The sequence below is a fragment of the Scyliorhinus canicula genome, chromosome 2 (genome assembly GCF_902713615.1).
Source record: "Scyliorhinus canicula chromosome 2, sScyCan1.1, whole genome shotgun sequence".
In the NCBI taxonomy this organism is placed as follows: domain Eukaryota; kingdom Metazoa; phylum Chordata; class Chondrichthyes; order Carcharhiniformes; family Scyliorhinidae; genus Scyliorhinus; species Scyliorhinus canicula.
The window spans coordinates 262,763,834-262,778,416 of NC_052147.1; the positions used below are offsets into that span (position 1 = coordinate 262,763,834).

Consider the following 14,583-nt stretch of genomic DNA (forward strand, 5'->3'; position numbering starts at 1 on the left):
TTGCCATTACAACTGATCCATAGCCTTTATTGCATTGTTTGCATAGCAGTGGCAGCCCTGTGTACCAACTACACGATGCACTGCAATAACTCACCAAGGTTCCTTAGACAGCATCATCCAAACCCACGACAACTGCCACCTAGAAGGACAAGATCAGCAGATACCTGGGAACCCCACCACCTGGAGGTTCCCCTCCACGTCACTCACCACCCTGACTTGGAAATATATCGCCGTTCCTTTGCTGTCGCTGGGGCAACATCCTGGAACTCCCTCCCTAACAGCACTGTGGATGCACCTTCATCTCAGGGACTGCAGCAGTTCAAGGCAACTCACCACCACCTTCTGAACAGCAACAAGGGATGGGCAATAAATGCTGGCCTAACCAGCGACTCCCATATCCCGTAAGTGAATAATTTTTTAAAAATTCTCACTGTTTTATCAAGGTAACAGTAGTGGGTACAACTTCCTCTTTAATGCTGTCTATAGTTAAGTCGTTTGGGGTCACGGGAAGTGCGCTCCACCATGTGCCCAATTGTTCTACTAGGGGTATTTATGTCAATGCCTTATCAATTGCACTGTAAACATTTGGTTATGTCAATTACATCGTGTTAAGGAAAACAGGTGATGGGAATTCATACATATGTAAATAGGGAATAGCTGGGACACTGGGTCGAGATGAGGAGTTTTGACTCTGATGAAGGTCAGCAAACTCCTTCAGCAAGGAAAGGCTCTGTGCCTTAGTTTTGACTTCACTGTCTGGTGGGGATCCAGTCAACACTTTAAAGTGAATCAAAGGAATCTCAGAAACAGTATTGCATACAGCAAAATAACCCAGGTCAATTCTGTGGATTTCTGGGATAGCAGTAGTAGCTCGAGTAGAAAGTTAGGTTGTTAATTGTATGTTAATTATATTGTTATAAGGGGCTGGGTTAGCATAGTGGGCTAAACAGTTGGCTTGTAATGCAGAACAAGGCCAGCAGCGTGGGTTCAATTCCCGTACCGGCCTCCCCGAACAGGCGCCGGAATGTGCTAACTGGGGGCTTTTCACAGGAACTTCATTGAAGCCTACCTGTGACAATAAGTGATTATTATTATTACACTACACAGATTAAGTAATTGTTTAATTAAGTACTTACTGAACATATAAACAGGGGACAGCTGGGGCACTGCATTGGGAGGCTTCTTTCCCACTGATATTGAGCAATTTAATGATCTGGTAGGAAGCGATTCCTTAGCATGGTACATATTGGCTAAAGACAATGCCATAAAAGTCACTCCGCGAGCTGTCAAGGAGATTTGTGGCTGCTTCTCTTAATCTGCCTCCAAATAAACATAGAAGTGATAGGGACAGAGGTAGGCCATTCATCCACTTTAGTCTGTCCCACCATTTAATTAGATTATGGCTGATCTGTATCTTAACTGCATACTGTACCTGCTCTGCTTCCATATCACTTTGCCTAACAAAAATCTATTGCTCATAAATCCTGAGATTGATGAACTTTTGCCACATCTCAAAAAGGGAGGTGACACAGCACTGAAATACTCTTCACTGCCAAGGCTAAAAGTTCAATAGCATTTAGCAACAACTACTGAAACAGCGAAACCACTTTTTTTATTCAGAAAGTTTAAAAATAAAAGCCTAACTGGACAATGCACAAATATCTCTATTAACAACAGCTGCTCAACAGTAGTAGAGTCTTATTGGGGGATTCTGTACCTAATTCGGAATCAAGGACATCTGTGTCCAAACCCTTTACAATATTCGGGCTTCTTTGCATGCGGCCAAATTCAGGCACCAGAAAAGCCGGCTCCACGTACCTCACTGATATCATCTGTGACTCTGCGATGGTAGCTAATGTTCAGGGCATCCTTCACTGTACGGTAGTGACCTTTTGCGTGCTCAAAGGCTTCCTTATACCGTAACTATTAAAGGCAAAGAGTGTATTCAAAGCGTGAAAAGTCGCAGGTGAATATGAAATTCCATTTACACTTAAGAAAAAGTGGAACTTCAATACATACATCACTGGCAATTATATAAGCTTTCTTCGACACCAGCATCATAGGAGTGTCTGGGATTGTTGTGTATTTACTCTTCATCTTCTCATACTGCTCCTTGTACTTTTTCTAATACAGGAAAGAAAAAGGTGCATTAGAATTAATGCACTTTGAGATGTCCAGTAGTCATAAAAGGAATTCTATAACGGTAAGGCTTTCTATCCTAACCTTCTATACAATTAACACACTACACCTTGAAATCCAAGTCACATTGACAGGTGATATTCACCTCACAAGAAACATTAAAATTCAGTGAACTATTTTAGTGAAAGTGCTGGTTTATTCATTTTTTAAAAATAGATAACAATCCTGTTACAGCAGCAGTAAAAGCATTTCATACAAACGTTAAGGCCTGGACTTTTGCAACGATGGAGAGCAAGAAGTCCCGCTTCTGAATATGGTGTCTACAATTTACATGGGGATGGAAATGGATCTGGTTGGGATTTCTGCATGCACACTTCAGGGAGGCAACAGCCCATAGAATTCAGCAACTCTCTCCACTCAGCTGTGATTTTGTTGTGAGTGGTTTTGGAACGACATGTGATGTGTGCGGATTGGAACGGGTAGGTGCAAGTCTGAACCTTTTGGGAAGGTAAGGCGCCCTTTGGGGAAGGTGATGTGCACTTTTGGAGAGTTAGGTTGCCCTCTGGGAGAGGTCAGCTGTCCTTTGTGATTTCTAAAATTAAGCATGAACATGAGTAAAATGTTCATAAACTCATGGGAACTGTAAAGCTCATTGGAACTGTCTAAAGTGTCAGGAGGAACAGTCAAAGGGAGCTGTCAAAGAATTTAAAACTCCTGCTCATTATCTATTTGTAAAAACTGGCTGGGGTGTTAAAAAAGATTGCTTGCTATTTCACTCTATCTGTTGACATATGCCTTTGGTTTAATGCTGCATGGTGATTTCATAACTGTCCATTATCATACTAGGTTGCTTGTCATTTCACATTTGATTGACAGCCCCAAGTGGCTTTGGGCTCTTTGAAGTGGGAATATGAATTTCAGTGTTTCTTTTTAATAAGGGATCAAGCAATTTATTCAAATGTTTGTTATTATAAGGCATACTGTATTTGTAGCAATGTAGGTGCAGTGACTGGGATTTTATGGATGAGTGTTGTTTAAAAATAAAGCTTACAATAGATACTTGGAACCAATCGGTTGGCAAGGGTTGACTGTAAAAGGTCGAGGGGTGGGCAGAGAGCATAGGTTGGCATGGAGGGTGTGAGGGGCCATGGTGGAAGGTGGGTGGCATGAGCTGGCATGGATGGTGTATGGAAAGTATATAAGAGGTGAGGGGTGAGGGTTCGTGAGCTGATTTATGTTTTTCATTTGTTTAAAACTATCTTTGATACAGGGCCAACGGAGGCAGAAATTCCAACCAGCCCAACTCCAAACCTGGAATCCCAGGACTGACTCCCAGGTGCCCCACTATCCCAGAGTTTGCCCATCCCGATTAATTTCTCTTGGTCAGTTTTGCAGAGCTGGGAAATGTCTCGACTCCTGGGACATTTTTGTCCTGGGAGTGAAAATCCAGGCCCAAGTGTTCTTTTCATTAATTCTTCTGTACATTTAATTGATTTTCTAATGGAAGTAACTTACTTTATTAAAATGGACTACCTTTAAAAAAAAACAATTTATCTCTTGATCTTACATTTTTCCAGAAAGCATTTTACCTGTGTCCTGAACTCTTACCTCACTGGCAAAATGTTTGACGTGCTTGGCATGATCCAGAGTTGTTGTATGTTCATGAGGTGTGTAATGTGGTCTATGCTTTGTTGCTAACTCGACGTACAGGTACTGAGGAAGGAAGAAGAAAGCAGAATTAGTGAGGAATGTGGGAATCGACACTACTTTGCAGGCCTCATTATACAGTTAAAGCAGCGCCCTCACTTCTCAATGTTGTGTCCTTCAAATAGACATTGAGTGCCTGACTATGGGGGCTGGCAAGCAAGCACAATAGGGTTTATTTTTTGAGTTCCCCACGTGGCAATTGCCCTGCCGCCACAGTTTGAACACCAACTGTGAAGGGATTGATTGCCCACTTACAGACCTCAATTGGTGTCAGGGCAGGAAGATTGACCAGGAGCCTTCCTGTCATGGACTTAATGGGACAGAGACGGGAAGGTCCTACTCAGCCCATCCATCATCCTCCAACCCAATTAAACACCCCCCCCCCCCCCCCTCCGCCCCCTCCCCCACCTCCAAACGCACCTCAAGGTGAGCATCTTATTCAGGAACAGCTACTCAAGAACAAAGAACAAAGAAAATTACAGCACAGGAACAGGCCCTTCAGCCATCCCAGCCTGCGCCGATCCAGATCCTTTATCTAAACCTGTCTCCTATTTTCCAAGGTCTACTTCCATCTGTTCCCACCCGTTCATATACCTGTCTAGATGCCTCTTAAATGATGCTATCGTGCCCGCCTCTACCACCTCCGCTGGTAAAGCGTTCCAGGCACCCACCACCCTCTGCGTAAAAAACTTTCCATGCACACCTCCCTTAAACTTTCCCCCTCTCGGGGGGGGGGGGGGGGGGAAATCACTCAGCTGTGATTTCCTCCCCAAATTGGCTAATAAGATGGTCTGATAAGGTCATTGACTTGAAACATTAGTTTCTCTCTCCCCAGATGCTGCCTGGCCTGCTGAGAATGTCCAGCATTCCCAGCTGTTAATTTTGGATTTCTGGCATCCACAGTAATATCCTGTTCCCCTTAGTGGTTTTGAGATAATTATTAATTGTAAAAATGTTTACGCGAAGAACCCATCATGTTAATTGGACAACATATTTAGTCTCACCTGACTCTGTATCTTCTGACCATGTTTGGCTCGATTGAGATCCACAGTGTCGAGCCTTGTTGTGTACTTAGTCTTCGCTTCATTCCCATCAGCCCGGTATACCAGCTAAAATTGACAAGAAATGAATAAATGCATCAAATACTTTGCCAAAATGTGCCTCTGGTTATGTTATACCCATGATAAATCCCCATAATAAATCCGCGATATATGACTGGTTTGGTGCCTGTTAAGTACTGAAACCCATCATCATCCTTCAAGAGTCATCAAGATGAACTTAATCCTTTCATTTATTTATGCTCAAGATTGGGTTTATCTGTATCATTGATGTGACAACTGGACCTTTCAAGACGGAGATTGATAGAGTTTTGTTAGGAAGCACAATGAAAGGACAAGGAGTTAAGGCAGGTACATGGAGCTGAGGTGCAGAAATGGCAAGATCTAATTAAATGGAAGAGTAGGCTGGTGGGGCCGAATGCCGTCCTGCTGCTCCTATGTTCCTCTTGGGACTCCTCCTCCTTCAGGTACCATGCTCTAAGAGGGCATTGGCAAGCCAAGGGCTTCCAGTGTATTGGTTCATGATGATGCTTGGCAAAGTACTGCAGTGGTTTGCTGTTACCTTCTGTAGTATGACTGACCAGAAACCCTCCCACTCTTACCTCCCGCCATCCCGCTAATCGACCTTTTGGCCATGTTATCAATGTACCTTCCATGGCCATCAAGTCCCAGAGTGGGACTTGCACCCGGAGCGGGACTCGTACATGGAGCTTCTGGCACGGGATCGGAATGCCACTGGTACTTCACATGACCACCGTCATAGGACTATACTCCATTTATTTACATTCAAAGAGTTTAAGTTGGCAGCCGGTAACGTTTAGGAATTACCAATGAAAATACTAACATATGAAACATGAGCCTGCTTGTGGTTTGATATTCAAGTTCCACATTGCTACCTACCCCGATAATCACTGACTCTCTTAATAATGAGAATCCATCTACCTTCAGCCTTAAAAATATTCAATGCCCCCTCCCCCACCTTTCCATGGCCTTCTGAGGCAGACTTCCAAAGTCACCGAATCCTCAGAGAAAAATATTCTCCTCATCTCAGTCCTACAATTCCAATTCTTTTTCCGCACCTCATGGTGCAGACTTTCATCTGTTTCCATAGATAGTAAGTCCTGGAACAGGTCGCGAGTGAGGGGCTGAGAGCTTGAGCTGTCCCTGTGTCTACGCTTTTGCTGCCAGCCATTGGCATGTTGGAAGGATTTTCAGGTTGACATATTCGACCTGTTTGGCCGTGTTATGAATGCACCTTCCCTGGCCATCAAATGCTGGCATGGGACTCAAACCCAGAGCTTCTGGCTCAGAGGCAAGGACGCTAATTAGGGAACAAGGCTACATTGTCACTCATCAAGACTAGCCTGCAGTTGCGTGGGCTTTTTTGACTCGCCTACTGGCTTGTCAAGACTGAGACAAAAATTTGACTTGGTTCCAATCTTGCTTCAACAACCATGCCACATTAGAGTGAACGCAACCCTGAGATAAATGCTCTCCTTCTTCAGAAAGAACAGGCACTAGTTGATCATTATTTCATAATTAAGGATTAAAGTCCAGGCCTAAACACAGAGGAGGTATTGTGGCTCAATGGGTAGCCTCTGAGCTAGACATTCCCCCTCCGGACTTGATGTGCAAGGAACGTGTGTTCATTATGTGCCCAAACAGGGGCAGCACGGTAGCATTGTGGACAGCACAATGGCTTCGCAGCTCCAGGGTCCCAGGTTCGATTCCAGCTTGGGTCACTGTCTGTGCGAAGTCTGCACATCCTCCCCGTGTGTGCGTAGGTTTCCTCCGGGTGCTCCGGTTTCCTCCCACAGTCCAAAGATGTGCAGGTTAGGTGGATTGGCCATGCTAAATTGCCCGTAGTGTCCTAAAACGTAAGGTGGGGGGGGGGGGGGGGGTTGTTGGGTTACGGGTATAGGGTGGATACGTCGGTTTGAGTAGGGTGATCATTGCTCGGCACAACATCGAGGGCCGAAGGGCCTGTTCTGTGCTGTATGTTAACACAGACATCAGGTTTAAATTCTTTACTGAGAGCAATCATCACTTTTATATTAGAAAGTAATTGGAAGACATTCCTTTCATGCAGAAAGAAATCAGAATTACACCTGGTTTTGTTGGATGCAGCTCCCAATCTGCAAAACAAAACTAAACACACCCTGTAGCTGCTATCTCAAAGCGAAAGTAAAACAGACAGACAGCCCAGCTCCACCCACACTGACATCACTGCAGCTATTTGGTAAACATCCATTTCTTAAAGGTACACCCACTACAGCTATTTGATAAACACCCATATCTCAAAGGTACTCTCACATGGCAATCATCCAAAAAAAAAGGCGAGTGTACGTTTTGTCACACCCTCATATGGCGTGAGATATGCCAGTCACCTTGATGTCCTCTGTGGCAATATTAAGTGCAACAATTACCCATCAACGACTGACCAATGTATGGATTTTTGTAGAGATTCTGGCGAACTGATGTGCCCATAATAAGGTGGAACACCCTTACTTGGGTTCTGATAGTAAGGTAGGTGTATACTAGAGCTCTCCCTTTTTGCTAAGTATCCACATCAAAGTTTGGTCTTGGCCTGAAGAGACATTTCTGTTTGATCCCTAGAATTTCAGATGAATGTGTAGAACTCTGGATCATTAAAAAAAAAATCCTACAGTGCAGAATGAGTCTGCATCAACCCTCTGAAAGAGCACCCTACACACACCCATTTCATAAAGGAAACCCACGCAGACTGTTACTCAAAGTCAGAATTGAACCCGGATCCCTGGTGCTGTGAGGAAGCAGTGCTAACCACTGTGTCACCCTTTTCCTGATGTTACATGACATCTTCATGCATAGTAAAATCGCCTTCCTATTGGTGATAAAAGTGAAGTTACTGTTGTGGTCTTATTTGAATACCACTAAGTGGCATGTTTGCAGGTTATATACGTACATTGCTCAAGTGAGTTTTCAGTTCTGTCACACGTCTATATTCCGGAGTATCAAGAACTGATGTATGCTTGTCACGTATCTTCTTGGCAGCTTTATCATAGCCAGTCTGAAAGAACACATGAAAAGCAGGTTAAAAACCCTTTTCAAATCTTTACTGAATAGAGAGTCATAATGATTTCAGGGCCGGGATTCTCCCTTACCCGGCGGGGCGAGGGGTCCCGGCGTGTTGGAGTGGAGTGAACCACTCCACCGTCGGGCAGCCCCAAACACCTCTAGGGGCCAAGCCCTCACACTGAGGGGCTAGGCCCCATGCTGGAGTGGTTCCCGCTCCGTCGGCTGGCGTGAACGGCCTTTGGCGCCACGGAGCGTCAGCGGCTTGTCACGTAGGCAGAAGAAAAAGAGTGCCCCCACGGCACAGGCCCGTCCGCCGATCAGTGGGCCACGATCGCGGGCCAGGACACTGTGGGGGCACCCTCCGGGGTCAGGTTTGCCCGCGCCCCCTCCCCCCCAGGACCCCGGCACCCGCCCGCGCCGCCAATCCAGCCGGTCAGGTAGGTATTTTGATTCCCGGCGGCGGGAGAGGCTTGTCAGCGGCGGGACTTCAGCCCATCGTGGGCCGGAGAATCACCGCGGGGGGCCCGCCGATCGGCGCGGCACGATTCCCGCCCCCGGCGAATCTCGGGTGGCGGAGAATTCGGGACATGGCGGGGGAGGGATTGACGCCGGCCCCGGGCGATTCTCCGACCCGGCGGGGAGTCGGAGAATCCCGCCCCAGAAATGTCACTTGTGCATCAGCACGGGAGTTGGATCTTTACTCATCCTGAGCTAGGCCATGAACCTGAATCACTAATCCTACTTCTCTTGTTCAATGGATTTTGCCTGTCCAAGTGATGGTTTCCAGCATTTTCTGTTATTATTTCAGGAGTTCAGGGTCCACAGTGTGTTTTGTTTATGATTCGATATAAGGACCGTAAGGACTGTCAAAATGTCATGTGATTATTGTTCTCAATGCAGTGGCCAAGCTATTAAACAGTGGATGGGAGACCCCCACCCCGCCAGCCCCGGACCCCGCGGCGTGTTCTGTGGTGGTCGAGCAGGCTGCCATTGGCTGGTGCCAGGATCTTCCAATTTGACCACTCTCAATGGAGTTTCCTCTTCTTCGCATCCTCCATTGCTGGGGAACCCACAGTGGGGCGAGGTCACCATCGGCAGGAGCAGAAGATCCCGCCGACGGGAATGGCCGTCTGTTACTGTTTGCAATGCAGAACTTGCTTCTCTGGATTGACTAAGTTTAGCAGGTCTCAGGAACTCGCTATTCCTGGCCATAACCTTAGACCAAATCTTTTGTGCTAAAAACGTACTTTTACAGTAAAGTTATAGGTCACATTGCACAATTCACAATTCTGATAGTTGTTAATCAATCAAGTAACAATGGCCCACCCCTGCTTTTGAACATTATTATTTCAGTCTTTGAGTTGCAGTAGTAACTTATAACATCACTAGGCAATCCATTTTGTTTCAATTGATGAGAAGTTATAGTATATCCAGGTTAAAGAAGGGAAGACATACCCAGTATTTGTGGAAGTCACGCACTCGAATCATTTCAGGAGTTTCATACAGGAAGCATCCAAAACCTCTCAGCCATTGAAGATCTTCCTTGTACTTATTCTATGTCAGAAACAGTCACAAACTTAGTACTGTGCAGAAAACATGATGCTAGAATTTAAACAAAGTGCACAAATAAGCAAGAGCAGATTTCATATTTACATCGCTCGTGATAACGCCAACATAGCGGTGATGGAGCAACTCGGGAGTGATGGGAAGAGAAATCTTCTGACCTCTGAGCCTGAAATAGTTCGATTTATATGACAGCTAAAGGAAAAGAACAAGTCAAATCATGTAATTCTTTATGGTAAATAAAATATACTTGGTTTAAACATTGAGAAAACTTTTATTTTTCAATTTTAAGCTTACGTCACTGATTGCTTCCTGTGTAGCTTTGACTTGACGAATTTCAGGGGTGTCATGAGTGGGGTGAATCTTGTCTTTATGGGTGTCATACTCTAACCGATACAGTCGCTGTATAAGAGAAAAATATTTAATGCAACACACATTCACATTTCCCCCAGTGATCTTTGTTGATCATGCTAACGGTATGCCCACGTTACCTGGTTCAAAATACGATCTGCTTTCTTGGCTGCAGTGATGCTGATGGTTTCTGGGATCAATTTGTAACCCCTCGCTTTCATATGTTCATAAGCTTCTTTGTACTTCAGCTAGAAAAGAAAACGAGAAATGCTTTTTGCAATGATCCCCAGCTTTAGAACAAAATCTAACAGTTCTTAAACAGGAGTAAATACAAAAGAATATTTATTTGTGGAAATGGTTCCTTTGATTTTTTTGGCTTGTAGTTAGTGCTGAAATCCTTCAATGGTTCCATTACCATTGTCTGCATTTGCCACATGGGTTCTCAGACTATCCACCTTAACAGCAACAGATGATTAGCAGAAACCCTGTAGAAACAGTGCAAGTAGCAATTCTCTGCATTAAAACAGTGGCAACATTTCAAATGTAATTCATCAGGGGGTGAAGCACTTAACGGTGTGAATGATGGTACACCAGATAATGGCTAGAATTCTCCAGCCATTGGGATTCACTGTTCCTGTTGGCAGCTCACTCCCATCCGCATGTTTCCCGACGACATGGGGTGGCTTCAATGGGAAATCCCATTGACAAGCAGTAGGAAGAGGGAATCCCGCCGCCCGCGAACATCGCTCCGCCAAGGAACACGTGGCTGGGGAAGCGAAGAATCCAACCCAACATGTTACAATGATATTGTTTGGAAGATAGATGTTAGCCATGACACCAGGGGTACCCTCTTGCTCTCCTCTTGTGATGATCGGAATACCTTGCCCCTTTAAGAGGCTTGTGATGATCGGAATACATTGCCCCTTTAAGAGGCTTGGAACCCTGGGGGACTCCGCCTCTGGCTACGCCCCCTGGGAAACAGTACTTAAGATGAGACTCCATTTTGCGAGCACACTTCTCATGGAGGCTGCCATTGTTCACTGCTTATTAAAGCCTTTGATTACTGACCTAACTTTCGTGTCGTAATTGAGAGTGCCTCACCTCTGAAATAGTGTCATGGGAGTTTCATTATGTCCCCTGATAGGACATCCCATCTAAAACATGACACTTCTGCACCTCTGTCTATGCAGTAGCCCCTCGGGTCTGCACTGAATTTCCAACCCAGGTTTTTGTTAAAGTCTCTGGAGTGGGAGTTGAACATATACTATCCTGACTCGGGTGAAATCGGCACCACAAGGCTATAGCTGACAGCAAAGAAGAGGGAAGTGAAATAAGAACAAAAATAAAATAAAACAGTCTAAAAGATAGTCATTAATGAATGCTGATGGACTGCTGTCAGAAAGAAACGAACATGCTTTGGAAAAATAGGTCAGATTAGACACCAAAGGTTCATGGGGGCGTTGACAACAAAAGACTACCACAACAGTAGTTGGAAAGCTGCAACTACAGAACCTTAAAGAAGATGGTAATGTCTGATGTATTATCTGTCTCAAGATCTGCTCAATAAGTTAATCACCTTGTGAAGGCCTTAATACAACACCATCCTTTATTCTTGTGGATGAGATTGATATACAGTGTGTCAGGATTTCTGTCCCGCGGTGGGTTTTCTGGCATTGGGAATGGCTCGTCATTGGCCATCGACAGGATTTTTCAGTCCCACCAAAGTCAATGAGCATTTGCATTGCTTGCTGGCTACGCCCCTGGGGAACCTGCCTTCGCTGGAAGGGCTGGAAAACCTCAGCCAGTTTTTTTGGAAATAAGACGTGAATTAGAGCAAACAACTCCTGAGCATAGAGTGGTGCTATGGCTGGCCTCACGAGAGATGGGTAATTCTGCAAAACAAAAGCCCAGTTAGAAGAGCGTTTGGGACAATTCATGATGGCGGCATTCATTGACAGGAGGCACATTAGCCACCTTTGCATCCAGGGTGCTGATGTTGAGGTTGTATTGTTTATATCAATTTGTTACATTTCTAGTGTAATGTATTGCCATTTGTGTTTGAATCTGATAATCAAACTCTGAGTCCCGGAACAAAACTTTTAATTCAATCAATATTGACAGGGCAAGTAAGACTAAACCACTCCTCAACAACAACCTATATTTGTCTAGCACCTTTAGCATAATGGAACATCCCAAGGCACTTCACAGAAGCCTTATGTAGCAAAGTATGACACTGAGTTACATTGGGAGGTTAATAAAAGCTTGGTTAAAAGGTAGTTTACAAGGAGTGCCTTAATGGAGAAAAGTGAAGTAGAAGAGAGATTGAGAGCTTTAGGGTGGGTATTCAAGAGCCTGGGGACTAGGCAACTGAAGGTATGGCCAGCATTGGTGGAGCAATTAATAATAATATAATAATAATAATCACTTATTGTCACAAGTAGGCTTCAATGAAGTTACTGTGAAAAGCCCCTAGTCGCCACATTCCGGCGCCTGTTCGGGTAGACCGGTATGGGAATTGAACCTGCGCTGCTGGCATTGTTCTGCATTACAAGCCAGCCGTTTAGCCCACAGTGCTAAACCAGCCCTCAAAATTGGAGATGAACAAGTAGGCCAGAATTGGAGGAGCACAGATTTCTCGGAGGATTGTGGGGTTGTAGGAGGTTACACAGATAGGAGGGGGTGAATCCATGAAAACAGGAATGAGAATTTAAAAATCAAGATCTTTTCCTGACAGGGAACCAATGCAGGACAACACGCGCCGGGATAATAAAGGAATGGGAATTGCAAAGAGTTAAGATGCAGGCAACAGAGTTTTGGAATTACCAAAAGTTTACGGAAGGGAGAATGTGGAAGACCCAGACAGGAGTGCATTGTAATAGTTGAGCTTTGAGCTCACATAAATGAGTTGTTCAGCAGGAGATGTGCGGAGGTAAGGGAAAGGTTCAGTGATGCTAGCGTGGTGGAAATAGGCCATCCTACAAATGGCGGAAACTCACCTTGGGCTCAAATGTGGCATCAAGATTGCAAACAGACTGGCTTATTCTCAGACTGTTGTCAGAGGGTGGGATGGAGTTTTTTTTCAGCATGTGCAGTAATCATTGAGCTAGGCATTAGCTTCCGCAGTTGCTAATTGGAGCTCTCTGAGCCTTCTGCTGAATTACGTCAGAGAGCAGACTTCCACGATGTGAGTCATTGATTGGGGTGCACCAGAATGGCAGTCTGGGTTCCCTGCAAGGCCCCACTTGTGTCCGTTTGATGCAAATGCCTTGGCCAGTGTGGAAGTGGTTGGGGAGTGCCCAATGTTGGCGTGGCAGGTTGAAGCCGGGTGGGCTGTGCGATCTGTGATGAGGAAGTAGTTCTTAGTGATGGTGTGTTTGGTTCCATTCCTGCTGCTACAGGTCCTCTGCTGTTACTCCTTGGCATGGCGATCTTAGCCATACAGGCTGGCATGATGGGAGGCCAGCACCAGGTGGATTGGTAAAGTCCTTGCATACCACCACATACCTACCATTAGGATCTGCCACGATCCTGGTGACTGATAACAAAACTTGCCGCACCTCGGCACTTCCATCAAAGCCCAAGAAGGCTTGGATTGCTGCAAATCTTCTCCAGGAGCTTTCTTGTTGCAATCTCACTCCGATCAGGATCCGTGCTTTTTGAAGGAAAGCATTCTGGATCGGCACTGCAGGGTTCCCACACCGAACACATGCCAGAAAGAAAAAGGACGCAAAAAACCCACAGAAGGTAATTCTTCAGCAGACACGGAGGCTTTGTGCAATTTGTGAGAGGAGAAAATGGTGGCATTGTCGACGATGGCCTCCAAATAACAGCAGATATGCTCTCGCATATGCTCACAAAGGAGTTTGATAAACACTTTGACAAGCAATGGAAGTTGGTGCCAGAGAGTTTATGGAAATCGATCGAGGAAGCGCTGGGCCCCTTCTGAGTGAAACTTGATAAGGTCCCGAGGCGATAAAGAAGCATGGCGACGTGATAGGGTGTGTGGAGAAGGTGCTGATGAGGCAAGGTGAGCAGCTTGCATAATTGGAAGCCAATAAGTCACTGGTGGCCGATGGGAATAAGAGATTAAAGGCTAAGGCCGATGATCTTAAAAATCGGTCAAGAAGGCAGACCTCATAGGCGTGGGTTGCCGTAGCCGACAGAGGGCCCAAATCCCATGGAATATCTGTTGCAGATATTTGTGAATATGATGGATGAGGGTGGTCCGTGTCCCCCCCTCTGGAGCTGGACAGGGCCCATCGGACACTTTGGCAGAAGCCTGGGCCACTTCGAGCGATCATTATTCTTTTTCACAACTTTAGGGAGAAGGCAGGGGTCCTGAAGTGGACCAAAGAAGGCCGTGGCTCACAGGGGAAGGAAACCTCATGAGGATTTACCAGGACGAGGAGGTTGAGCGGGCGAGGAAGGATGCAGTCTTTAATAAGGTGAAGGCCTTCCTGTATTAGAAAGGAGTCTGATTCGCGGTGGTGGACCCAGCAAAGCTGCGGGTCACATATGATTCGAAGGACTTTGAGGCACCCGAGGAAGTGGACACCTTCATTAAAAAGCATGGATTTGTGGTGAGTTGTACGTGTTGTAGAAGATCTTTGATGTATGTGGGTTAGGAAGGGAGATGGGATATCCTGGGTGGAATTCGGAGTGTTGACCAAAAACAGTGGCTTCAGTCTTCCCAATATTTAATTGGACA

The 14,583-nt window shown here is 45.5% G+C and overlaps 1 protein-coding gene across 12 annotated transcripts in view; it reads right to left on the bottom strand.

The window, feature by feature from the left end:
- The window catches only part of neb (nebulin), a 361,584-nt gene that overhangs the window by 106,675 nt on the left and 240,326 nt on the right, over positions 1-14,583 (bottom strand). For all 12 annotated transcript variants that reach the window (XM_038790010.1, XM_038790016.1, XM_038790008.1 and 9 more), the window contains 9 exons: positions 10,016-10,123; positions 9,822-9,926; positions 9,615-9,719; positions 9,417-9,515; positions 7,849-7,953; positions 4,851-4,955; positions 3,748-3,852; positions 2,020-2,124; positions 1,819-1,923 (listed from right to left, as the gene is read on the bottom strand). In XM_038790010.1, coding sequence (XP_038645938.1) covers positions 1,819-1,923; positions 2,020-2,124; positions 3,748-3,852; positions 4,851-4,955; positions 7,849-7,953; positions 9,417-9,515; positions 9,615-9,719; positions 9,822-9,926; positions 10,016-10,123 — 942 coding nt within the window. The remainder of the gene's footprint in view (positions 1-1,818; positions 1,924-2,019; positions 2,125-3,747; positions 3,853-4,850; positions 4,956-7,848; positions 7,954-9,416; positions 9,516-9,614; positions 9,720-9,821; positions 9,927-10,015; positions 10,124-14,583) is intronic.